The 26,055-nt window shown below is 42.5% G+C and overlaps 2 protein-coding genes across 6 annotated transcripts; one reads left to right on the top strand and one right to left on the bottom strand.

Moving 5' to 3' along the window:
* The first annotated feature begins 9,595 nt into the window (after positions 1-9,595).
* Positions 9,596-16,899, top strand: LOC143292093 (glyoxal reductase-like). Of its 5 annotated transcripts, none has more exons than XM_076602274.1 (7): positions 9,596-9,645; positions 11,265-11,465; positions 12,648-12,776; positions 13,337-13,444; positions 14,162-14,380; positions 14,804-14,951; positions 15,606-16,898. In XM_076602274.1, the coding sequence occupies exons 2-7, from the start codon at positions 11,269-11,271 to the stop codon at positions 15,663-15,665; spliced, it is 861 nt and encodes a 286-aa protein (XP_076458389.1). In that variant the 5' UTR covers positions 9,596-9,645; positions 11,265-11,268; the 3' UTR covers positions 15,666-16,898. The 5 variants fall into 5 exon arrangements, with proteins under 5 accessions (XP_076458389.1, XP_076458390.1, XP_076458391.1 ...); XM_076602275.1 differs by having other exon boundaries at positions 9,637-9,721; positions 15,606-16,899; XM_076602276.1 differs by having other exon boundaries at positions 9,643-9,671; positions 15,606-16,899.
* Positions 16,900-22,717: 5,818 nt separating this feature from the next.
* On the bottom strand, positions 22,718-24,033 carry LOC143292290 (uncharacterized). The gene is made up of 2 exons (XM_076602475.1): positions 23,145-24,033; positions 22,718-22,767 (listed from the first exon to the last, which is right to left on the bottom strand). The coding sequence occupies exons 1-2, from the start codon at positions 24,031-24,033 to the stop codon at positions 22,718-22,720; spliced, it is 939 nt and encodes a 312-aa protein (XP_076458590.1).
* Between the last annotated feature and the right edge of the window lie 2,022 nt (positions 24,034-26,055).

Below are 26,055 nucleotides of genomic sequence, written 5' to 3'. Positions count from 1 at the left end.
TAGTTTGTGTATTTTTAATGGTGATACTCCTAATCTCAAACGAGTTAAAAATATCCGAATTCTAATGTGTTTTAACATGTTTAAATACGGTGCTAAAGCTAAAGATGAGCTGAATGAGCAATAGAATAAGAATCTGTCATTTGAATTTATACTGTTTACCCATTCGTGTTTATAGGACCTTACTAAACGTTCCTTAAATTCAGCCAAAAACGCCTTTTCATCACCCACACCCTGATTCCTCCAAACTTCTTCAAAACCATGATAATACAATGTATAACAAATGGAAGAGGCCCACGTTTTCTTATTTTGTTCATGTAGGTATAAAAGCATTTTATATGCTTTAAATGGCAAACGATGGGTAGGCATCATGACAACACGTAACCAGTATTTCAAACACTTAGTGTACATATTTATGTATAATGGGTAGCGTCCTGTCTCACCATAAACTAAAAGATTTGGCGTTTTGGTGGTGACATTCAAAAATCTTTTCAGTGGAAACAGATGCACCCTTTCTATGACTGTAAGATCGTTATTAATACCCCAAACTTCAGCACCATAACTCAATATAGGCTGGATCTGTGCATCAAACAGTTTGAAAAACACAGTGGGGGATCTTTCTCCTAGAGACCAGAGTAATCTGGAGATACATACCACGCCTTTTTTTGCACGATCAGCGATATCTTTCAAAGCGTGGGAAAAGGACAAGCGAGAAGAGAGATAGACACCAAGATACCTGTATAAGTTTGTCACTTCTATCTGATTTTCTCCACAGTACCACCGTTCACATGCAGCAACATGACCACCGTTTCTAAAGATAATCACGTTTGATTTTTCAAGGATTACATCTAGTCCCAGTTTGACAGCTACATTATGCAAAAGGTTTAGCTGGTTTTGTAAACCACAAACAGTATCAGAAGCTAAAACGACATCATCTGCAATCAGCAGAATCATAATTTCCACGATATCAGGTATCAACTGAATTCCATGTCTGCCATGTTTTGTGATTTCATCTGCGAGTTCATTAATAAGAAGGGAAAATAAAACCGGACTGCATATTTCGTCTTGTTTTAGTCCTCTTGGACATAGAAAAGACTCTGTCATATCAATACCCGATCGGACTTTAGCTTTCACTGTTCTATACATGCTTTGTATGGCTCTGTACATTTTCCCATTTACACCGTGTTTTCTTAATATGTTCCAGAGCTTTTGTCTGCTAACCGAATCGAATGCCTTCCTAAGGTCAATAAAAACAACATATAACTTTTTATTGTCTTTGAACTAAACAGGTGAGTGTGAAAATATGATCAACTGTACTATGATTTCTTCGAAAACCAGCTTGACTGTCATTGAGAATGTTGTAATCTTCAATCCATTGAGACAAGCGCTTATTCAAAATAGAACTATACAACTTACTGCAGACATTTAGCAAAGAAATGCCTCTGTAGTTGTCTGCGGTGTTTGGGTCGCCCTTTTTGTGTAGAAGTTGTATAATGGCTTCTGAGCAATCTTCCGGATAAGAACCTGAAGAAAATAATTCATTAAAGAACTGAACTAAGAACGGAACAATAACTGTTGATGAGTTTTTAAGAAATTCATTAATAACCCCATCTGGTACTGAAGCTTTACCGCTTTTCAAGCATCGCAACGCTGAGTAAATTTCCGCCTCAGTAATGTCGTTTTCTAGCATGGTAGTGTTGTGTCCTTCATATTATGAAACCGAGTCTGTATCATTACCGTCTTCACTACAATCATATCCAGTGTAGTTAGTATCACGTGGATTAAAGACTGTGGAAAAGTGGTTAAACCATTCCTCTTTGGAAATCGTTGTTTGTGGAGAGCTCTTTTTTAGAAATGATTTGAGCTTGCCCCCAAAAGCCTTTGGGTTATTTATCGTTTTATGTAAAGTCGCAACAACATTTTGGCGATGTTCATTTGCTTTCATCTTTAAAAGATTTTTGTACTCCCTACGTTTCTGCGCGTAAGACTCTCTATCTTCAATGTCGTTAGTACTGTTAAATACCCTAAGACTTTGTCTTGTATATCTTCTGCTTTCTCTGCACTCTGTGTCAAACCATAATTATTTGCTTTCGTATGTTTCCTACAACAATACGCTTCTTCATGCATTGTCCTGCACTCAGGAGACCTTCATTAAACTTTCGTAGCGAAGCGTTGATGTCATGGCCAATTAAATCAGTGGCTTCTCTAAAACAAAATTGTACTTCTTCTGTTCCTAGACATGCGAGAAATTCGTCGCCCATATCAGGATTCCACACATATTTTTCAAAAGCAAAACATTTAGGAACATTTTCATTTGAAGAGGATTCTTTTTGTCGCCCCATATACATTTCAACTGGCATGTATTTGGATTCTATTTTTTCAGCAACATGCAATGAGAGTGATAATGAAAGAAATTGTTTCGATACAATAAAATAGTCAACGACACTACTTCCAGTGGATGATATGTAAGTGAAATTCCCACCAGTTCTATCGATATCTGTCCCATTTAGAATCACCAAATCAAACTGATCACAAATGTTTAACATATATTTGCCAAATCGTTTATCGTTTGATCTTTGGATATGCGCCTGTTGTCAGTTACAGTTTCAAAATTATGAAAGAGGTCATCGGGGGAAAACTCAACAGCATCAAATCCACGTGAGTTTTCATTTCCAGTCCGTGCATTCATGTCACCCATCAAAATAAAATGAACATCACCCATGTCCTCAAGTATATCCATCATACACTGTTCAATGAAAGAGATTCCGTTTTGTATTTCAGTATCTCTATAATATGTTGACTGAATTGGCGGGATGTAACAGCCTAACAAGAAAAGAGGAGTGTTTGTGCCCAAATTTCACTTGACATTCTTACTGCAATCATATTATCAAATTCTATTTCGATTCTTTTAAAGTATCTAGTAAGTCCCTTTTTAACCATTAGTACTACACCTCCAGACAGCCTGGCTGTCGGGGCGTCATTAACTTTCACGCCAGGTGCAATAAAAGAGTCATGAAGAGGAAATAGTAAGGAAGGGAATGAAGTTGAAAAAGTCTCTACTAATAAACAAACATCAAAACTCTCAATATATGCCCGTGTATCAGGATCATACAAACTGGCGAGTCCTTCTGTGTTATATGTGAGGAAACTTACGGACTGTCTTTGTACAACATTCTCAAGTCCGCTGCCAGTTGTATGGGCCGGGCCGAAATCCTATTCCTTTCTAGTCCTGGTCGGGCGTCGCCCTTTTTGCACTGGTTTGGGATACACTTTTTGTCACACTATCTTGCAGGGTTCATTGTTTTTTGTCTCTAGCACTGCACACTGAGCTGCTTCTGAGTCTTGCAGCAGGACCCTTGGTTTGGGATCTAGTCTTTTCCCGTGGTTTGCACTTCCCAGATGAATCCTCGTCTGTAACGGGGGCTTCTGTACGACTGGTGCTGCTGTCACAGTCAACTGTGGATGGTTGTTCAGGGGCGGTGTTCGCAGTTGCTGAAGATCGCACGTCCAGGGTGGGTTCTGCCGTAGGTGAGTCCTCTGGTTGATGGGGATCTCCAGCTGTCCCACCTTTGTCACCAAGGCCTTCAGGGAAACGGTTCTTGCTCGGCGCCAGTTCCGGTCAGCAAGTCCCCGTCGTGCTGCTGGTTTTCTTCTGGTTTCTCTCGTCCCTCAGCAGGGGTGCCTTTGACAGGGGAAGTGTCTGCCCTGGCTGCTTGAGTTCCCGCGTCATCCTGTCTTGCACTGGGGTCAGAGGAGCTGTAGGAACCCGTTTCGCCACGAATATCTGTGGTAACTGGCTGTTGTGCTGTAGACGGCTCTTCTTGGCAAATATTTCTTACACTGCCAGGATTCTCTTCAGTGACACGTGTGTTGTGGATAGTGCTATTTCCGCCGCTGGACATAACACTGTTGAAATCGGAATTTCTTCTCAAATCTTCGTTTTCCTGGTCGTAAGGAGAGGTGTCCCACTGGTAACCTTGCATATCAGGAAAGGGATGCTGGCTGAACGACTCTATCCACTCTCCGTAGTCGTACATGCTTTGGTAGTCGTACTTATAGCCTCTGTCTGTGTAGTTGTGAGCTTCTAACTCAGCCCTGTATTCTTGATGGTGAGCGTTGGGGTGTGGGTTTCTGGAAATGCGTTGATGCTGATGACGGTGGGGGTTGCAAGGGATCTTTGCCAGGAACGCTCATCAGGCAGCTGTCTCCTGTTGATGTGCGTGTTCTCTCCGTGACCGAGTCCACGTCGTGTAGCGTCGGCGTTACTACCTCGATTTAAGGTATGAGTCTGGAACGGACCAGCCACGACCAACTTACTGCCTTTGTAGAAATCACGAATCCCTTGATTCCGGTAATCCTGTATGGTCTTCTGGTGTTTGCTTGTCAAATCCCCTGCCACTCTCACTCCCTTTTTCCGTAGCGCTTCACGTCCTTTGGTGAGAATCGTCATCTTATCTGACCAGCGCGCTAACTTCGCAATGATGGGTTGAGGTCTGAAGGAGTTATTGGTTCGGCCAAGACGATGGGCACGCACAATGTCTTCACTGGTCCATGTTTTGCCCGGCACAGTGTCCTGCAGTACATCTTCTTCTTCTTCTTCTTCTGCGTTCGATGTTTTGGCTGCGTCAGACGGTCACCCCTGTCGCCACGATGTAACCCACGGTCTTCTCCAGGTCGTGGCGGTCTCCCCAGAGCTGCGCCTGTAGCTCTGTGCCCCCTGGCCAGGTTTGACGCCGTAGAGCTTCATGGGTTGGGCAGTGTTGGAGGATGTGTTCAGGGGTCTGGGGTCCAGTGCCACATGGACACTCATCAGTGTGGGCGATCTTCATACGGTGAAGGTGACTCAGTAGTCGGCAGTGGCCAGTTCTCAGTCTGAAGAGGACTGTCTGCTGGTGTCTCTGGAGCTGGTGGATTGGATCGACACCACTGTTTGCACCCAGCCTTCTCTTCCACTGGTTCTGGTAACGGTTGTGGATGATGGTCCTGGCCTCTGTAGGTCACGGGGTGGCTGAACTGCTTCATTTTGCTGCCTGCCTTGGAGAGAGCATCGGCCTTTTCGTTCCCCGTGACCCCACAGTGAGAAGGAACCCACTGAACAGTGACAGTCGACCGTTTTGAAAGGTCATGAAGGGCTGCTTTGATGTTTGTCAGCTGCTGTTCGTTTCTGGTTGACTGGAGTCCCTGCAGGAGAGATCTGCAGTCAGTGAAGAAGGCTATCTTTGGTGGTGGGTTGACTGACGTCCTGAGGCCTTGTGCAGCATGGATTAGTGCTGCTGTCTCCGCTCTGTAGTTCGAGGAGATTCTTCCTGTGGGGAAGGCTCCAGGGGTCAGTCTTCCATCTGTGTGCCTGATGAAGATGCCTGCTCCTCCATTCTTCACCGCTCCCTCCGAGGATCCGTCTGTGAAGACGTGCGTCCATTCGCTGGGGTTGTACCGAGTCTCAATCATCTCCAATGTCAGAGCTTTCAGCAGGGGAGGGGCTTGGCAGTCCTTTTGGTCGATGCCAGGGACTTTTGTGATGATTGAGACTCCTTCCAGTTGGTCGGCCGGTTCCTCGAAGTCGGGGAGTGTTTCCATCTCGGCAGGGGACGAGGGCAGCAGGTCTTCATGTTGGCGGTGCAGGGCCTTGGAGAGGTGGTTGAAGCTGGTCCGCTTCAGTCTGTTCTTTGTTGGGTGCTTCAGTTTTTCGTGCATTGGGTGAGTTGGCATGTGCAGGAGCTTCTCGCTGTGGATGAAGACTTTTTCCTCTCGTCTATCTTCGAGTGGGTGGAGGCCTGTGCGTTTCTCCATCGCCTGAACTGGAGTCGTCTTTATCCCGCCAGTGATCAGCCGTAGCCCTGCGTTCTGGACTTTGCTCAGGCGGCTTGTGTTGGTTGCTGATGCCGTGGCCCAGGCAGTGCTGCCATACTCCAGGGTGGGCCTGACAGTTCCAGTGTACACCCTCTGCAGTATGCTGCTGTTGGCACCCCAAGAGGTCCCGGCGAGTTTTTTCAGGATGGCCAGTTTTCTGGTTGCTCGTCTCTCGATGTCCTTGAGATGGGGGTTCCATGTCAATCGCTTGTCGAGCTTCACACCCAGGTACATTGGCGTGTCATCCTGTTTCAACTGCTTTCCGTTCAGTTTGAGGTGGGAGGTTTCTGACATCGGTGACAGCGAGAAGATTGCTGAGACTGTCTTGGTGGTGTTGATGTCTACTCCCCAGGCAGAGGCCCATGTTCCCACGTGGTTGAGTGCTTCCTGCATTCTGTGGCTGGCGGACGTGAGGTATTCCGCAGCACTCCAGGCAGCAAAGTCATCAGCGTGGAGGGCTCTGGAGACATGCTTGGAGATCTTCTCAGCGATGTCGTCGATGAAGATGAGGAAAAGTGTAGGGGAAACGACTCCTCCTTGCGGCACACCTTGCTGTAGAGTGACCCGATGGCTGGTTTTCCCGTCGAGATTTACCCTTGCCCTGCGGTGTTGGAGGAAATCCTGGATCCAGCGGTACATCTTCCCTTCCACTTTCTTGTTGAGGAGCTTCAGGAGAAGTCCTGCCTTCCAGACCTTGTCGAAGGCCTTGGTTAGGTCCACGAAGACTGCAAGCACCTTCTTCTTTTCTTGAAAGGCAGTCTCTTTCTCCTGTGCAAGGTACACCAGCTGGTCTTCGGTGCTGCGGTTTTTCCTGTAGGCTGATTGGGTATTGCTGAGCAGGTGGTTTTCTTCAAGGTGTTTCAGGAGTCGAGTGTTCACCATCCTTTCCATCACCTTGCCCAGACAACTCAGGAGGCTGATTGGTCGATAGCTGGACTTCTTAGTCTTATCCTTCTGCTTCTTTCTGATGGGGACGATGATGGCTTCTCTCCACTGGTCTGGAAGTTTCCCTGTGTCCCAGGACTGGTTGATGATCAAGAGGAGCTTCTGTCTGGCTACAGGTCCCAGGTTCTTGATCATGTCATTCGGGATGCCGTCTTTCCCAGGGGCTTTCTTTTCCTTCAGTTTCCTGATGGCTGCACTGAGTTCGGCCATGGAGAAGGCTGTCATCATGGACTGACTCGGGTTCTGCTGTTTCAGCTTCTCCTTGATCTCCCTCTGGACTTCCTGCACTCGGGCTTCAGGGAGTGTTGTGGTGCTGCCCTCTCTGTAAAAGTCTGCAAGGATGTTGGCTGCCTGCTTGCCCGCGTGGTGCTTGCCGTTTTCCTCAATGACAGTTCTGCTGTGTCTGGTGCCCGTGTCTTCGTTCAGAAGCTTGGTCAGGTTCCACAACTTGCCGGTGTCCTTCTCCATGTTGAGACTGCTGGTCTTCTCATTCCAGCTCCTCTGTATCTCTGTTCTCTTCTGCTGTTGGAAGGATGCAGTACATCGACTACCTTCCTTGAACAGAGTGGCAGAGAGGGGGAGACAGAGAGAGAGAGAGAGAGAGAGAGAGAGAGAGAGAGAGAGAGGGAGAGAGAGAGAGAGAGAGTGGCAGAGAGGGGGAGACACAGAAGACTGAAGACTGAAGATGTTTTATTCATAAAGGCCATAGCCCCTTAGAAGGGGGATAAACATGAAAGTCGCGTACAAATACACAGAACGTTCAAGATGTTACGAAGGCACTTCGACGTTTAAACACTTTACACAGATAAAGAGTGAATTGTTTAACAAGACTTTCGTTTGTAGATGACATTAACAAGACGAGTTTGAATAAACAAGGTTGTCTGAAATATTTTTCTGGAATTAATTGTTCTCTGATATCTCTCAATTCTGGGGGGAGACACAGAGAGAGAGAGAGAGAGACAGAGACAGAGAGAGAGTGTGTGTGTGGCAGAGATGGGGAGACAGAGGGAAAGAGAGAGAGAGAGAGAGAGAGAGAGTGGCAGAGAGGGGGAGACAGAGAGAGAGACAGACAGACAGACACACACACACACACACACATAGTGGCAGAGATGGGGAGACAGACAGAGAGAGAGAGAGACAGAGAGAGAGAGTGGCAGAGAGGGGGAGACACAGAGAGAGAGACAGAGACAGAATGGCAGAGAGGGGGAGACACAGAGAGAGACAGAGTGGCAGAGAGGGGGAGACAGAGAGAGTGGCAGAGAGGGGGAGACACAGAGAGAGAGAGACAGAGAGAGAGTGGCAGAGATGGGGAGACAGACACACAGAGAGAGACAGAGAGAGAGTGGCAGAGATGGGGAGACAGAGACAGAGAGAGAGTGGCAGAGATGGGGAGACAGACAGAGAGAGACAGAGAGAGTGGCAGAGAGGGGGAGACAGAGAAAGTGGCAGCGAGGGGGAGACAGAGAGAGACAGAGAGAGAGAGAGAATGGCAGAGATGGGGAGACAGACACAGAGAGAGAGACAGAGAGAGAGTGGCAGAGATGGGGAGACAGAGAGAGAGAGAGACAGAGACAGAGTGGCAGAGAGGGGGAGACAGAGAGAGAGAGAGAGAGAGAGAGAGTGGCAGAGAGAGAGAGAGAGAGAGGCAGAGAGGGGGGGAGACAGAGAAACAGAAAATGAGAGACAGAGAGTGTGTGAGAGAGAGAGAGACTGACAGAGACAGAGAGACTGACAGAGAGAGACTTACACAGAGAGAGAGAGACAGAGAGAGAGTGGCAGAGAGGGGGAGAGACAGAGAAACAGAAAATGAGAGACGAAGAGAGAGAGACAGAGACAGAGACAGAGAGACAGAGAGAGAGAGCGAGCTTTTGCCACCAGATACACTGAGTCGTGATGAAAAAGTCCAAGTCCGTGTAACACGGCCCGGACTACAAGGCAGCGAGCCCACACAACAGCGGGCCCAACACACAAGTCGCTGCTCAACTCTGAACGTGGACGGCTGTTATGAGGAGAACACATAACACATTCATCATTCCACAACACAACTTCGATCAAGCAGAAAGCATTATCAGTCACAAGTATATACATACATCTGTATTTGACTGTTTTTGGATCTTTGTGAGAGGGACTATCGACACGGGGGAGTATCGGGCTGACCCCGACCCCAACACCCCCACCTCCCATGCACTCTCTCAAAGTTCACCTCAGTCTGTAAAACAACAGTACTGATTACGAGCTTAAGACAGTTGAATATATATACAGAAACACAAAAGTCTGCACAATTCTAAAACTGAGGTATAGGCCTGCACATGTTCTTTTTTTTCTGTATCGGCATCGTCACGTGGACACAATTTTGCCAGTCGCACCTACCCCACGAACTTATAATTATTTCAGTTGTGTCTGTGCACCCACCGGGCCGCCATAGGTGGGGGTGGGACCCGGGGATAGGATACTGATTTTTATGTATATGTGGCCATTTTTATAACTGTAACTGGCTGCGGTAAAATAAAAATGAAAATGAAAAAAGATTTTGAAAATAATTGGAAAAAAGATAAATTGATAATCATCATCATCATCATCATCATAATACTCAAACAAAATAACAAAAACTTGTCACATGTGCCAAAATATCCGTCTTTTGTTGTGTGTGTGTGTGTGTGTGTGTGTGTGTCTGCACAAGATTCAGCGCTATATAAATACCACTATTATTATTATTATTATTATTATTATTATTATTATTTCTGGTGTGGTTTTTTTGTTTGTTTTTTAGTCGGCAATGAGCAAATCAGAATAGCTTCCCTTGGTTACCACGGAAAAACACGAGGGTTAAAACACGAGTAAGCTTATCGGAAGGTTGGTTTGTCCCATTCAGCTCAGTGGTACGACTGTGGTATACATTCAAATAAATTTGGGATAGCGCCCAGCAAACGTGCGTTTTCTCGATGGAAGTTCCGACACTCTACTCGACCCGCATAATGGCCACATTTGTGGATACTGTAACATAAATGCTCAGATTCGGATGTTTACATAAGACCTGATCGTAAGCATTTCACGGTCTTTCATTGATCCACAGTTGATTGGTATTCGACGTGCAGCCACACAAGATTTAACAAGGCTCGATTAAACAATGTGACATTGTATTTTTATGTATTTGATTAACCGGGTTTTAGATAAAAACACTTTGTGCGAAGTCAGGCCCCCCCCCCCCCCCCCCCCCCCCCTTTACCTCCTACCCCCCAAACAGATGGATCAGTCGATAGGCTTTGACACTGAAACTGAATGTGATTTTAACGAAGAGGCGGCCTCATGAGCTGATGTACTGGTATAATCAGTTCTTGCTTTGCTGTCTCCATTTGAGTAATAAATAATATTGGGTTGCATTTATTCATCAGGATATATCCACATTTTTACTAATCGCAATACCGCATCATGAATGCACACGTAAAATAGGTCCCTGAATTTAGGTTGCTAAAATAGGACTTTTTTTTTTTTTTTTCAAAACACGTCGAGTTAGAAGTCACACAGGAATGGAAGAGAAGGAATGTGGATTTAGCCATGATTATATTTATAACAATTTAGCCATGATGATCACAACAATGTCCTGTTATATCTATATAGATAGCACTTACCCTGTGGCTCAGAGCACATTTAACAATGCATGATACATGTTTGAATAAGCACAGGAATATCATGAAAAATGTCGAGATACAAACTCACAAAAATACTATTTCAAGAATGGTGTAACATCCTAACACTGACACTCTCTCCTGACCCCTACCCCACCATACACCCCAGTGTATTACAACAGAACAAGGTCAAACTCTGCTGCAGATGATTGCTTTAGATTGTCAACAACACCTTTGACCAGAGTGTTCTCCAGAAATAGCTTACTATTAGTGAAAAGTTATAGGTTAAGTGTATGCATGCTCAGAACATATCAGATGCTAAACAGAATCTTCACAATGATGAAGGCGGTAGTCAAGGGAAAGAAAGAAGATTATTATTGTTCTTGTTCTTTGTTGTTGTTGTTCATTTTATTGATAAGACACAGTTAATTATGGATGTTCAAATGTAATATATATATGCTTGCAACATGATTTGGTGTTAAGTGATATGAATATAATTTGTAGTTTTCTTTGACTGGAACAGACATGGATGATCAAATGTGATGTGAACAAGTCTAAATCATGTCTTTTTTGAGGGAGGCAAGGTGAAAGTGTAAAGATGCTACTTATTATCCCATTTTGAGTAAAGGGTGATAAAGATGGGGTTTTTTTTTAATAGCTTTAGAACAAACCAATTGAATTATTAACTTTTTTCTCATGTGTTTTGAGGGTAAAACTGTATGAATAAACTGTTAATAGCTGACTTTTTTTTCTCTCACATTCATTAATCATAGCATTTTGCCTGGCTATGTTTGTGAAATGCTATATAAATCATGAGTTACATGTGGCGTGTGCCCATTTTTGCAGGGCTATGAGCGTAAGAAGAAAGATGGTGACCATAGCTAAGAGCTTGAACAGCACCATCAAACTGAACGATGGGAAGGAGATGCCTCTGTTTGGTTTGGGGATGTGGCAGGCATCGTCCGGCAGCAATGGGCCAGCTGAAAATGCTGCCGTCATGGCTTTGAAGAAAGGCTACAAGATGATTGACACTGCCACTTTATACGGGTATGTACATATACATGTATGAAAACAGGGTAATATTTAATCTAAAGACAACAACAGTAGCAGCAACAGTAACAAAAACATAACCAATAACAGCGGAAGCAGCAGCAACAACAATAGCAACAAAAACATAGCAAACAGCAGCAGCAGCAACTGCAACAACAAACACAACAACTTGACCAACAACAGTAACAGCATCAACATCATAACCAAGAAGAGCAACAATAATAACAGCAACAGCAAACACAACAACAGCAACAACAAAAAAACCAGATGGGGTTATATACTGTATACGGGTATGTATGTAGAGACTGTACAAGTTTTAGAGGACAAAATGACAGGAGAAAAGATGTCAAATGTATTGATTTTTTTTTTTTTTTTTTTTTTTTTTTTTTTTGCTGTTAAAAGCAAAACCAAACAATACAAACAAACAAAAACAAAACAAAAACAAAACAAAAACAAAAAAAGCAACTGAGGAAAAAAAACTGAATTGTGAGCCTTGAACTCTATATTCTGATGTTTAATTGCTGTCAAAGCCTTGACTTATGTATTGATATTTTGCTTTTTTTTCCATATGTAACTCATACATAGTGAAAATTATGGGGTAATTTAGTGCTGTATAGATTTCATCAAATTAGGTTCACAAACATTTTCAGTATTGATAATTCTTGACCAAACATGCTTAATTGTGTGTTGATATGCACATGTGTGTTTGTATGTGTTTGTGTTTCAGTATGCATGTGTTTGTATGTCGGTTTTTTTTGGTTTTTAAAATCTTAATTCAAATTTTGCATGATAACATACACACTGATATCCATACATTGATAATGATTATAAGCAGAAGGAGGAAGAGTTAAAAAAAACAAACAACAGCAGCAACAACAGCAACAGTAACTACACCATAACTAACAACAACAGCAGCAACAACAACAACAGCAGAAGCAGCAACAACAACAAGAGCAACAACAACATAACAAGCAATAGCAAACAACAACTTCAACAACAACAAACACAACATAACCAACAGTTGCAGCAACAATAGCAGCAGCAACAGCAACAACATCATTATTAACAAGAGCAACAACAGCAACAGCATTGGCAAGAACAGCATAACCAACAACAACAGCAACAACAAAAACAACAGATGTAGTTCTGTATATGTCTGGGTGTGTTTTATATTTACAGGAATCAATCAGATGTTGGCAAAGGGTTGAAAAAGTCTGGAGTGAAACGAGAAGATGTCTTCATCGTCACCAAACTGTGGACCAATGGATATGAATCATGCAAAGAAGAGTTCACTGAAAGCCTTCGAAAGTAAATTATATTTTTCCTTTCCTGCCCCCCAAAAAAGACAAAGAAAAAAAGTGAACTGTATATTTGAAATGTAAAATGTGTGTGTGTGTGTGTGTGTGTGTGTGTGTGTGTGTGTGTGTTATAGTTTCAACTTGAAAAAGGTTTATTATGTGACACAGTGTACTCAGTCAATTTGAGTGTATGTTAGTGGAGATGCATGAAGCTGCTTTTTAGTGTATAGGATTCAACATCTGACTAATTTTTTTTCTCTCATTATCTGTTCCCCCCTTTTTTTTTTCTTTTTTTTATCATTCAATGCATATAGAATATGATAGCAGAGTTACATAAATGCAAGACAAAGGAAGTACTAGATTCAACATCTTAACAATAGAATAATGTTAAAATATGACATCTGTTAACAAATAAATAAACAACAAAGCAATTGTTGTCTGTTTGTGAGTCACAGGACATAAACACTTCAATTTGATTATGAAACAGTGATATGTGCATGTGTGTGTTGCATTATTCATATCTTTATCTTTGTGCGTTATAGCTGTGCTGTGTATTGTGTGTGTGTACAGATTGGACTGTGGCTACATTGATCTATACCTGATCCACTCTCCCTCTGCGGGCCATGTACTGGAGTCCTACAAAGCCATGATGGAGTTCCAGCAGAAAGGACTGGTCAGGTGTGTGGGTGGGGAGTTTGGTTTTGGGGGGGGGGGGGGGGGGGCTCAGGGGGGGTGCTCACTTCTGCTCTTTTTTGCTCCCTTTGCCCTGTTCTTGTCATCAGAAAAGATGACAGTGTTTGAAATGCTAGTCATGTTAGGATCTGTATATATATATGTATGTGTACATATATATATATAGATATATTGATAGAGATAGATAGATAGATATACACATGCTTGTGTCTGTGACAAGAGCATCCATTGTGTAGAGCTACATAGTTTACTTCATTTTCAGACATTCAGTATCAAATCAAGTAAAGTTAACTTTTTAATCTCTTAAGAGAAATTGCTATGGGGTCTTGTAGCTCACCATGCAAAAATTTAACTGAAGTTTTACTCTTGAAAAAATATACACATGCTTAAGCATTGAAAGAGATCACATAAAATTACATTATCATTTTTCAGAATTTTATTTTTATACACATTAATTTTAAGCACAGTTACAACAGTAACTACATTAATAATTGAACTGATTAACTAATTTATCTATGAACCAGTCAGTCAGTCAGCCAATCAGTCAAACAGACATGATAATGACAAAGATAATAATGATAATAATGATGATATAAACTTAGGAGATGTGCATGTTTAATTTGAGCATCCAAAGATATCATATCAATGTTTCTTTGACATAACTAAGAACATTTCACATGCTTATATCCAAATTTATTCCAGGTCTATAGGTGTGTCCAACTTTGGTATACAGCACTTAGAAGGCATGAAGTCAGCAGGTGTCCCAACGCCAGTCGTCAATCAGATCGAACTGCACCCCTGGATGAAGAGGGTTGACCTGGTCGACTACTGTCGCAAAAACGATATTGCAGTGATGGGTTACTCCCCTTTGGTCAAGGCTGAGCGACTGAAGGACCCCACTATCGTCAGTATAGCTAAAAAGTAAGTCTTTTAGAGCAGGCTAGTATCGTGAGCTTAAGAGACTGTATCAGAATGTGAGAATGGCAGGCCCTGAAATTAAGAGAGGTACAATTCAGAGAGAGTGTCCTCTTATTATATACATAGATGTAGATGGCTATGTGTGTGCAACTGCCATTGTTAATATGCAGTGCAATTGTATGGACACAACGCACATGCAATGATCTCACAGACTCGGAGGCCCAACCCTCAACCAACAAACTTAGATAACCAGACCCCAGTCTATTCATAATTATATGTACACAAATATCTTCAACCCACCCACCACCAAGCCAAAAAAACAACACACACACAAGAAACAAAAGCAAACACACACACACACACACACACACACACACACACACACACACACTGACAAATATACAAATCTGTGTTGTGTGCGTGCAGACTAAACAAGACGGTGGGCCAGATTTTGATTCGCTACAGTGTACAGATGGGCTACATCACCATCCCTAAGACGGTCAAAGAAGCACGGCTTGTGGAAAATGCCCAGGTCTTTGACTGGTCCATTCCAGAAGAGGAGATGGCGGTGCTGGTAGGTGGAAATTTAGTTTTGTTGCTGATCGTTATACATGTATAGATATCAAGTAAACATGTATGTGAATGCTGACAATTTTGTGTGCGTGCACTTGCAGCAAGCCATGCACACACAGCACATGTATGCACATGTGTGTGTGTGTGTGTGTGTGTGTCAGTGCATGTTCATAATATACATGCATGCATACACTCATTGTTACTTTTGCAATTTTTTTTTGCTCTTTTTTTTGTGCTTTTTTTTCTTTCTATTTTTTTGCCAGGCTTTTCTCTCCTCCCCCCCCCCCCCTCCCCCCCTTTCTTCTGCAGTTTTCTTCACCCAAGTCAGTTGTGGTCTGTTTTAGAACCTTTGAATAAGTTTCATTGCAATGGCATGACTGATTGTTTAACTGGTTGGATGCAGATAGATGATTGTTATGGGGACAATGTCATGAGAGACAATGGCATATCCCTGAATAAGTTATGCATATTCTTATCCATATTCAGTTTTTTCCACTTTGTTTCACTCTGTTTTTGTTCCAGAACTATGCATACCCTTATCCATATTCAGTTTTTTCCCACTCTGTTTCACTCTGTATTTTTGTTCCAGAACTGTGCATATCCTTATCCCCATTCAGTTTTTCCAACTCTGTTTTACTCTGTATTTTTGTTCCAGAACTCCCTACCAGAAAACTCCTGCACATGGAACCCTGCCTTGAGTCCATGGAAAGGCTGAGGCTGAGATCTGAGCATCACAGGGAGGGTCCTTATGTAGTTTGTTAGCAAATACACTAACCACAATTTCATTAACATTGTCAAAGAAATGATAATATAATGATAACTGACACTTGAATCTCTCTTCTTTGCAGTCTTTGATGTACTTTCTGTGCTGTTTTGCTCTGGCAATTAAGTTTTGTGATATTATTAAAATAAAAGAAAAGAAGAAGAAAAAAAGATTAAATAAATGCTGGGATTGACACCAGTTGTCCATTCTGCAGTGTTATTTGTCAATAAGGCCTTGTTTATACGTTTTTTTTGTGTGTGGCTCTGAAGTATTTTTTATCCTTTTTTCTTTTTTCTAGGTCATCTGTGGAAGATAAATTAAGCAGAAGGGCTGACCTACTCAGCCCAGCCTTGCCTATGCAGCTGAATATTTTAGATGATATATTATGAACTGTTTTGCAGGGTGTTGGGGGTTGATAGTTTTGTGTTCACTGTGGTTGATGGTTTTATTATTTTGTATAGGTTTTGCAGTCCTGATACAGTTCTGTATGGTTGCCTGGACAATGAGCACCAATGTCAAATGTCACTTCACATTATTTCCTCAACAATCACCATATGTACAGCTATGCAATTTCTTATTGTAATGTGATCAGCTATCTTCCTAAACAATAGGTTGAACTCCTCCATAAATCATTACTAAAATGCTGGGAAACGGAATCTTTTTGAAGCAAATAAAAAAAAAATCCACTGTTACTCAAATACTTTAAAATCACTGGAACCATGATCTGTTGTTGCCAATTAATGTACCTTACCTCACACGTTGGAAAAATAATCGAAACGGGTATTCTGAAATGATGAATAAACTTTTGTGAAAAAAAAAAAAATGCTGATGGTCAAATAGCATTCTGAAAATGGTGATCAACATTAGACCACTTTTTGTGTGTGAACCGAGCGAGTCTGTATAAATGAAGAAAGCCTGTGAAAAAACATCTGTAGGTTGTGATATAAAACTTACTTGAATAACAACTAAAGAAGTGGTGATGCTTAGGACCGTAGGTTCATCTTCAGGGACAATGATCACATTTTCTTCCACTGATCATAGTCCCTAAAGAAGGATCTATGGTCCGAAACATTGACACTTATTATACAAGTCTTATTTTACAGTCCATAGTAGTTAAGGTTTTTTGCAGACTAATCAGTCAACTTTTATTTTATTCCTGCGTTTTAGTCTTTTAAAAAAATTTATTCCTGCATTTTAGTCTATGTAAAAACTCTGTTTTTGTGCATATGAGAGATCGATTTAACATGGTAGTCATTATATTACCAAATTCATTCCTCAGGAAATGCGTGTGTGTGTTACTTCAGGACAGAAGAGAAAACAGTGATTTACACATGTTATGATAATGTGTAGTGCATTGTGTGCTGTTCAGTAGCATGTTATAATTTATCCATGCATGACACTTCTCCTGGAAATTCATATTCAAGCCAATCATAAAACTCCAAATCATGAAATTAAGTTGGAGTTAGCACCTTTCTTTTTACCTTTTTACAAGTAGGTTTCAGTAATCTACTCCAGCATCAGTGAAAAAGAAAAAAAAAAAGGTGTTTCTCTTTGTCTTCTTCTTCATTCGTGGGCTGCAACTGCCACGTTCAGTCGTATGTACACAAGTGGGCTTTTACGTGGATGACCGTTTTTACCCTGCCATGTAGGCAGCCATACTCTGTTTTCAGGGGTAAAAGGTATTTAAATCGTGTCTTCTCCCTCTTCTGCCATGCTTTAGTTTTCTTCCAAAATCAAGCAGCGTCCTGTCACAGCACCTTTTCCACATTAATTTTAGTGATATGAACCAGGATTTTTACCTTCCTCCCTCCCTCCACCAGAGCTTAAATAGTGGTCTGGGTGCTAGACGTTTGGATGATATGATAAACTGAGACCATGTATGCAGCATGCACTTCTGACTTGGCGCATGTTGAAAAAAAAGAAGAAAGAAACACGTCGTGGCAACTACAGTACAGTACTACACAATACAATACAATTAACACATCACGATACAATACAAACTGTCTACAGTCACCAGTATGTATTAGGAGACATTAAACACAATTCCACCTCCACAGTATGATACAACTCAAGTTGATACAGTACCTCACCACACAATACAAACAATACAATAACATCGATGCAGAAGGATTCCACCTGTGCATTCTCTGCTGTAGAAACTCTATCGTGGCTGTGTAGGACTCCAGCTCATGACCTGATGGTGAGTAAATCAGGTACAGGTCTATGTAGCCACAGTCCATGCAGTCTGCATTGTGTGCACACACGTATGTACACACACACACACATTCACGCACACACACACTGACATACAAACACACACACATACACACACAGAATGCCATATGACAAACACTGACGTGACACAAGGCACAACGGACAGAGAGCAAGAAAGGTAGAGAGAGAGAGAGTGATGTGGAGAGAGAGAGAGAGGAGACTCGTAGAATTCGTCCTTGCAGGACTTGTATTTTTTCCTCCGGCGGTCACTGCTCACTCAGCTGAAGACTTTCATCAGTTCGTGAACAGCTTCAGCGAGGCTTGCAGAGACTTAGGATCACCATCATTCTGGGGGAAAAAAACAACAACAAAAAACCCCATTGGTCATGGAAGTGGGCGTGGACTCTCCACCCAACATCGGAATCTCTGGCTATGAACTGGTTGTTTTCCATGACTGGGTTTGACGTTCTTTAACTCACTGACTCTTGACACTGAGCTAATTAAGTGCATCGGCAAGGCAAGGCCTGTCAAGGACATCCGGGTTCATGAGTCCAGGCAGGACTTACAGCATCAGCAGGATTGTGATCCTGACCTTTGCCAAGCTCGGGAGCTGGCTGTGTCTAAAGCCGTCAAAAAGACATGATCTGGAGAGGTCGCGTATTTCAGGAAGCAGGGAATTTCAGGGACCATTGGGAGGAAGCAACCCAAATCTGTGTTCCTAACTGCGTTCCACAGTGTTGCTTCTTGCCCATGAAGCCCCAATGTCTGGCCATCTTGGTGTTAAGCGCGCGCGCACACACACACACACACACACACACATATATATATATATCCAAACTACATTGACAAGCTTTAGTCTGAAGTTTGAACAAAATTCATAAACTGAAATAAAAGAATTGAATCTAAAACATTATACCATAAAGTAAAAATCAAAACAAGTGAAATCAAACTAAATGAAATTGGAACATGCAAATGAGCGCGCGCGCGTGTGTATGGGGGTCGGGGGAGGGTAAGCGCGCGCGCGCGCACACACACACACACACACACACACGCACACACACGGGAGGGTTCTTGTATAATGTTTGTTAGCAAATACACTAACCAAACTTTTCCATACGCTCTAACCAATAGACACACACTTGATATTGATACTTATATAGCGCCTATCCTTGGTCGGAGTCCATGTTCTAAGCACTTTAGAAACACGGGGTCATTTGCACAACAGGCTGCCTACCTGGGTAGAGCCGACTGACGGCTGCCACTAGGCGCTCATCATTCGTTTCCTGTGTTATTCAATCAGGTTTCAGGCATGCACACATACACACTTAAACAAACATGTAACATTTTACGTGTATGGCCGTTTCGTTCATTTACCCCGCCATGTAGGCAGCCATACTCCGTTTTCGGGGGTGTGCATGCTTGGTTTTAACATATCTTTATTCAGAAAACATATTACACAATACATGTACATATAAATTATGGGTAACAGGAAGCTAAAAGCTTTTTTTTGTGTGTGTGAGTGTGTAAATTCAAGCTGTAAATGGAATCTCTCGTCAGTAATGATGATAATAGTTGATGCAGAGACAAATCAAAGCGCTTCCAAACCAGTCATTCACCCGCATGCATAACTCTAAACTTGGTAAACTGAAGACAAAGAAGAGACACGGGAGGGAGGCCATCTAGTAAATAGATGAGTTTTAAGGCCGGACTTGAAAGAACTGAGTGCAGGGACCTGAGGAAGCGAAAGAGGAAGTTTATTCCACAAGCAAGGTCCACTGACAGAGAAAGAACGGCGGACGACAGTGGAGTCCAAGCTGGTTTTCCGTAAGCAGAGTGGGTCCGAAGCCGATTGTAGAGAACCTCCACCTCTACACCCCTTCTCCCTCTCTACGATCGGACAGCAGATCGCACAGCATGGCAGGATACAACTTTCTGTTGTCGCTGTTGAGAGGGTCAGGAAACAGTTTTCTTTCTGATGGCAGAAGTGTTTTGCTTCATACTTTTTTTTTTTTTTTTTTTTTTTTTTGCAAAAGTTTTGAATTTGGGATCTCATAGCCTTTTACAGCTGCACAGGCAGTGAATTCATTTTAATCATGTGTACAGCTTGGTATGGGAAGGACAGGCCCAATTTTCTCCTTCTTCCATCTTAAGCTTCCGTGACCTTTATAACCATTACCTTTCAAGAGATGAATTACCTGTGCCACTAATGAATTTCATCTGAACAATCATTCAAAACCAAATCGCACAGATATGTTAACATGTGACAAAAACACAATAAATCTGTTCAATTTTCTATTTCGGAAGACAAAAATCCCATCATCAGTTGTAAAACACCAATATAACAACACATACTGAACACGCCCACTCATCACAGCTCAAGTTAAATGGATTCCCTTAATCAAAGTTTATACATCTTGTGAAAAGGTAAAAAAAAAAAAAAAATAATAATAATAAATAAAATAAAAAAAGGTGCTTACTCCAACTTAATTTCATGATTTGGAGTTTTATGATTGGCCTGAATATGAATTTCCAGGAGAAGTGTCATGCATGGATAAATTATAACATGCTACTGAACAGCACACAATGCACTACACATAATCATAACATGTGTAAATCACTGTTTTCTCTTCTGTCCTGAAGTTACACACACAAGCTGAGGAATGAATTTGGTCATGTTTAACATGGATACACACACTCTAACACATACATACGCACAGAAACAGGGTTTTTACGGAGACTAAAATGCAGGAATAAAATAAAAGACTACTGATTAGTCTGAAAAAAAAACAACTACTATGGGCTGTAAAAAAGACTTGTGTAATAAGTGTCAGTGTTTCGGACCATCGATCCTTCTTTAGGGGCTATGATCAGTGGAAGAAAATGTGATCATTGTCCCTGAAGATGAACCTACGGTCCTAAGCATCAACACTTCTTTAATTGTTATTCAAGTAAGTTTTATTTTACAACCTACACTTGTTTTTTCACAGGCTTTCTTCATCTACACAGACTTGCTCGGTTCACACACAAAAAGTGGTCTACTGTTGATCACCCTTTTCAGAATGCTATTTGACCATCGGCATTTTTTTTTCTTTTCACAAAAGTTTATTCATCATTTTAGAATACCCGTTTCGATTATTCTTCCAACGTGTGAGGTAGGAGACAACTGCAGATCATGGTTCAGGTGATTTTGAAATATTTGAATAACAATGGATGTTTTTGATTTGCTTCAAAAAGATTCCTTTTCCCAGCATTTTAGTAATGATTTACGGAGGAGTTCAGCCTATTGTTTAGGAAGATGGCTGATCACATTACAATAAGAGATTGCATAGCTGTACATATGGTGGTTGTTGAGGAAACAATGTGAAGCAATAAGATTCAAATGTGAAAATCAATATTCTAACAAATTATCTACAGTCACCAGTATGTATGAGGAGACATTAAACAAAAATTCCTCCTCTACAATATGATACAACTCGAGATGATACATTAGAACCCCACACAATGCAATACAATATAATAGCATTGATGCAGAAAGAACCTTACCATTCTCTGCTGTAGAAACTCCCCATCGTGGCTGTGTAGGACTCCAGCACATGACCTGATGGTGAGTAAATCAGGTACAGGTCTATGTAGCCACAGTCCATGCAGTCTGCATGTATACATATACACACACTCACGCACGCACACAGACACGCACGCACACAAACGCACACACAAATGCATTAACAAGCACACACACGCACACACACACACACACACACACACACACACACACACACACACACACACACACACACACACACAGAGAATATCATATGAGAAACACTGACACAAGACAGTACGGACAGAGAGCAAGGAAGGTAAGGAGAAAGAGAGTGATGTGGAAAGAGAGGAGACTCGGAGAATTCGTCCTTCCAGGACTCGTATTTTTTCCTCCGGGAGTCACTGCTTACTCAGCTGAATACCTTCATCAGTTCGTGAACAGCTTCAGTGAGGCTTGCAGAGACTTAGGATCACCATAATTCTGGAAAAAAAACAACAACATTGGTCATGGGACTGGGCATGGACTCTGGCTTGCAAAGACGTGGGATCACCATTATTCTGGGGGGGAAAAAACAACAAAAAAAACCAAAAAAAACCCATTGTTCATGGAACTGGGCGTGGACTCTCCACCCAACATCAGAATCTCTGGCCATGAACTGGTTGTTTTCCATGACTGGGTTTGACGTTCTTTAACTCACTGACTCTTGACACTGAGCTAATCAAGTGCATCGGCAAGGTAGCTACTACCATGTGCAGACTGACAGAGTGTGGACAAACAGGAAGCTGACGAAGCACATCAAGATCCAGGTCTACAGGGCTTGCGTCATGAACATCCACCTGTACGGTAGAGAGTCCTGTACCTTGTGCGCCTGACAGGAATGAAAGCTCAACGCCTTCCACAAATACTGAGTCTGACGCATTCTGAATATCACCTGGCAGGACAAAAATCCGAACAGTATCATCCTGGGGAGAGCTGGAATCCCCAGCATGTTCACCCTGCTGAAATGGAGACACGTGTGCTGGATTGGTCACATGGTGCGAGTGGATAATGGCCGGATCCCTAATGACCTTTACACAGAACCTGCAAAGAGAGAATGTTCAACCTGAACACTTGGGAAGCAGTACAACGATCAGCTTGGAGACAGACGGTTCAGAAAGGCCTCTCCAAGTTTGAAGATCCGCTTGCCCAGCATTCCGAGGCAAAGATGCAGAGGAAAAAGCCACAAAGCCAGACAGACAGACCAGCGTCAGACTTCACTTTGCACATTGTGGGAGGGGCTGTCATCACCAAACTGGCCTGTCCAGCCACACCCACACCACACCACCCAGAACGCCTATCTGTCGATGCTATTTCAATAATTTTGTATTGTAGTGTGTTGTGTTGCGTTCATGTCGACTGAAATGTCAAGAGATCGTACATACCCACAACATACAATTTCATATTGCATTTCACTGGAAAGAAAATTTATGTCTGATCCACTTTGCACATAACATTAAAACATCCCAGAAGTTTCCACAGGGTTTCTCTGAATCTGGACCCTAGGAAACAGTAAACAAAGAAGTTGAAAGTGGCGTTGATGAAAGAAGCAAGCTCCATCATGCTAACCATGAAATTGGAAAAATTATAATAGTGTCCACTGAAACCCATACCTGGCACAAACATCACACACAGACCTGAAATAATTGAGGGTACAGAGCAGATGACGTAGAGAATGGAAACAGCGATCAGCATGCGTGTCAACGCCACTTCACGTGACGACAAGGTCGATGACGATGATTTTTCTCTCCAAGCCGCCATTTTTTTCAGCTTCACTGACGTCACAATTGTCGTTGCTGTGACAACAATAACGTAGACGAAAATTTGGAGAGCGATCACAAAGAAAGTCAAAACGTCCATGTGAGCTTTGTTCTGCTTGTAGAAGTCGCTGGTGTAGATGGTTGTGGATGTAGTGTTGGTGGCTGGATCCCACACACAGATCAAACTCCACCTCAGACCGATCATCACAGCCCCTGTTAAAATGAGCACAGTGGCCAGAGAAAGCACAGCAGCGGTGGTTGTGGTTTTCAGAAAGGTTTGAGAACGGAGAGGGCTGACCACACACAGACACCTCTCTGACGCGATCAGCATGGACACACAGCCTGAGATCCACGTGAAGCCACGAACAACACCAATCAGACCATGGTCCACAATGAACTCCATCGCAGGACCAAACTCCACCGTGATGGAGAAGGGAAGACGAATTCTCTCAAAGTTGAACAGGAAGCTGTTGAGCATGTGAACAAAGTCGACAAAGGAGAGATGGAAGAGACACAGGTTGATGCGTTCTTTGAGGCCTTGCGTCCAAAACACCAGCATGTTGAGCAGATTGCAAGGGACAGAGATGAGAAAGAGAACGGGCAGACATATTGCACCAACCACCGTGTCAACAACCTTTTCCGTCTCCTGACTGATGATGTTCTCTGGGTTGTCCCAGGGGATGAAACCCATAGTTGATACATCGAAAACCACACAGCCTTCTGGAACAGTCTGATTTGTCTGGTACACAAATGTTGCATTCGACATGTTTCCACCTGTATCTGTTACTAGTACAGACTGATTTTCATCACTTTATACATTCCTTTTGAATTCAGTGCAAATCCAAGTTTGTTTCGAATGGTCCTGAAAAGTCTTCAATAGGCAAGATTATATACTTTGTTAAGATAACTACACACATTGACACGCGCGAGCGTGCGTGCAAGCATACTTGTGTGTGCGTGCGTGCGTGCGTGCGTGTGTGTGTGTATTAGTACTTATCTGTGTATAAAACTCCCTGCAGAAGGGGCTAATTTATCTATGTTATAATTTCCCACTAATGATGCTTGTCAGTACTTACTTGTCAATAAATATGTTCGTGCTAAAGTGCGTATCTGTAAATCAGTGGATGAATACTTGTGAGCACACGTGCGCTGGTAAGTATAAGTGCATGTATGTGTGCACGTGTGTGTGTACGCGCGCACCCTCGCGTGCTTGTGTATGCGTGCGTGCGTGCGCGCGCGCGCGCGCGTGTGTGTGTGCATGTATGTGGGTGTGTTGTTATATGCGTGTGCGCGCGTATGTGTGTGCGTATGCACGCGCACGTGTGTGCGTGGTTGCTTGTGTGTGTGTGTGTGTGTGTGTGTGTGTGTTGTGTGTGCGTGCGTGTGTTTGTGTGTGCGTGCCTCTATGTGTGTGTGTGTGCGCGCGCGCGCGCGTGTGAGTGTGTTTTTGCGTGTGTGTCTGTGTGTGTCTGTGTGTGTGTAAGTTCTTATTGTAAACCGTATTTCTTGGGTTATGATACTTGGGAGCAAATATATTCAGGAATCTTTGATTAAGGAAAATATTCTGTTTATAAATTGCCCCGTTACACAGACTGGTGATTGTAGACATCTAATTAAAGTTTCCTGTTTTGTTCTTGTTTTATTCCCCCTTTTTTCCATTTTAATGTGAGCAGGGGGAAAATAGGATATATAGAGGGAGGATGGAATAAAAGATGAATTGTTGAAATAAGTAGACTTGGAATGTATGATCAAAGAAAATTACTTTAAGAGGGGAAGTCATAGACAAAAGAAATTGATAGCTTCAATCTTACTGTCACGCTCTATAAGAGAACGGTCTAATAACCCACACCCTACCCACACAATACAAACACAGACTATAAGAACATATCAATTCAAAATATATTTATTCAACACATAATGTAAATACACAAATGGCTAAATCACAGCAATATCAGGCGCAACTATAACACAGACGAATAAATCAGTGATTTAATAAGGGCATGGGATAACACATAAAAAAATGGCGACGATAATGATTGATCATAACTGATCACACTCCAAGTGAAGGCAGATGGCTTCTAAATGACGGAATAAATCCACTCTTTTGAAGAACAACAGTGTCGAAGCACCCACGAGGTGTGTATGGTCGCATTATGTGTGATACATGATAAGCTAGAATATCCGAATTACTCCCTTATCCTTTTCCGTTAACTCTTTGTTTCTTGGGTGTGGCTTCGTTGTCAGCCATTGAAACATCAATGTAGCATAAGGCTTTTATATGTCAACTGATTAAAATTGCAATGTTCCATGGCCTATGTGTTGAGCAGGGGGTTAACCGGAACTTTTGTCAGATTTGGTTATTGACAAACTTATGTTACTGGTCATTTGAGGAGCGGAGGGGGGTTCGGGGGTGGGGCAAGAGTGAATCCTACCAGTGGATGATAGACTGTATCCAGTGTTTGCAGTGTTCCCACTTCCGTAGCCATCCACTGACTTCCACTGACCATCCACTGTCTTCCCTTGGCTCCCACTGCCCGCCTTTGACTTGGGTGGTCTTGGGGTCGGTTGGCTACCACCGCCTTCCTCTGCCTTCCATCACCAGAGTTCTCTGGCCTTCAAGTCTATACAAGGGATTCTACGTGTCCTTGTCTTCGTCGTCGTACTTCTGTTCATCATCTCGTCGTCTTCATCACTCACTCGCCTTCACCGTCGTTGTACTTCAGTTAATCATTTTCAGTCTCGTCGTCTCCATCTCCTCACCTTCATCGTAGTCGTCACCCTTGTATAG

The sequence above is a fragment of the Babylonia areolata genome, chromosome 18 (genome assembly GCF_041734735.1).
Source record: "Babylonia areolata isolate BAREFJ2019XMU chromosome 18, ASM4173473v1, whole genome shotgun sequence".
Taxonomy (NCBI): domain Eukaryota; kingdom Metazoa; phylum Mollusca; class Gastropoda; order Neogastropoda; family Buccinidae; genus Babylonia; species Babylonia areolata.
This window is presented reverse-complemented; position numbering and strand designations above follow the sequence as displayed.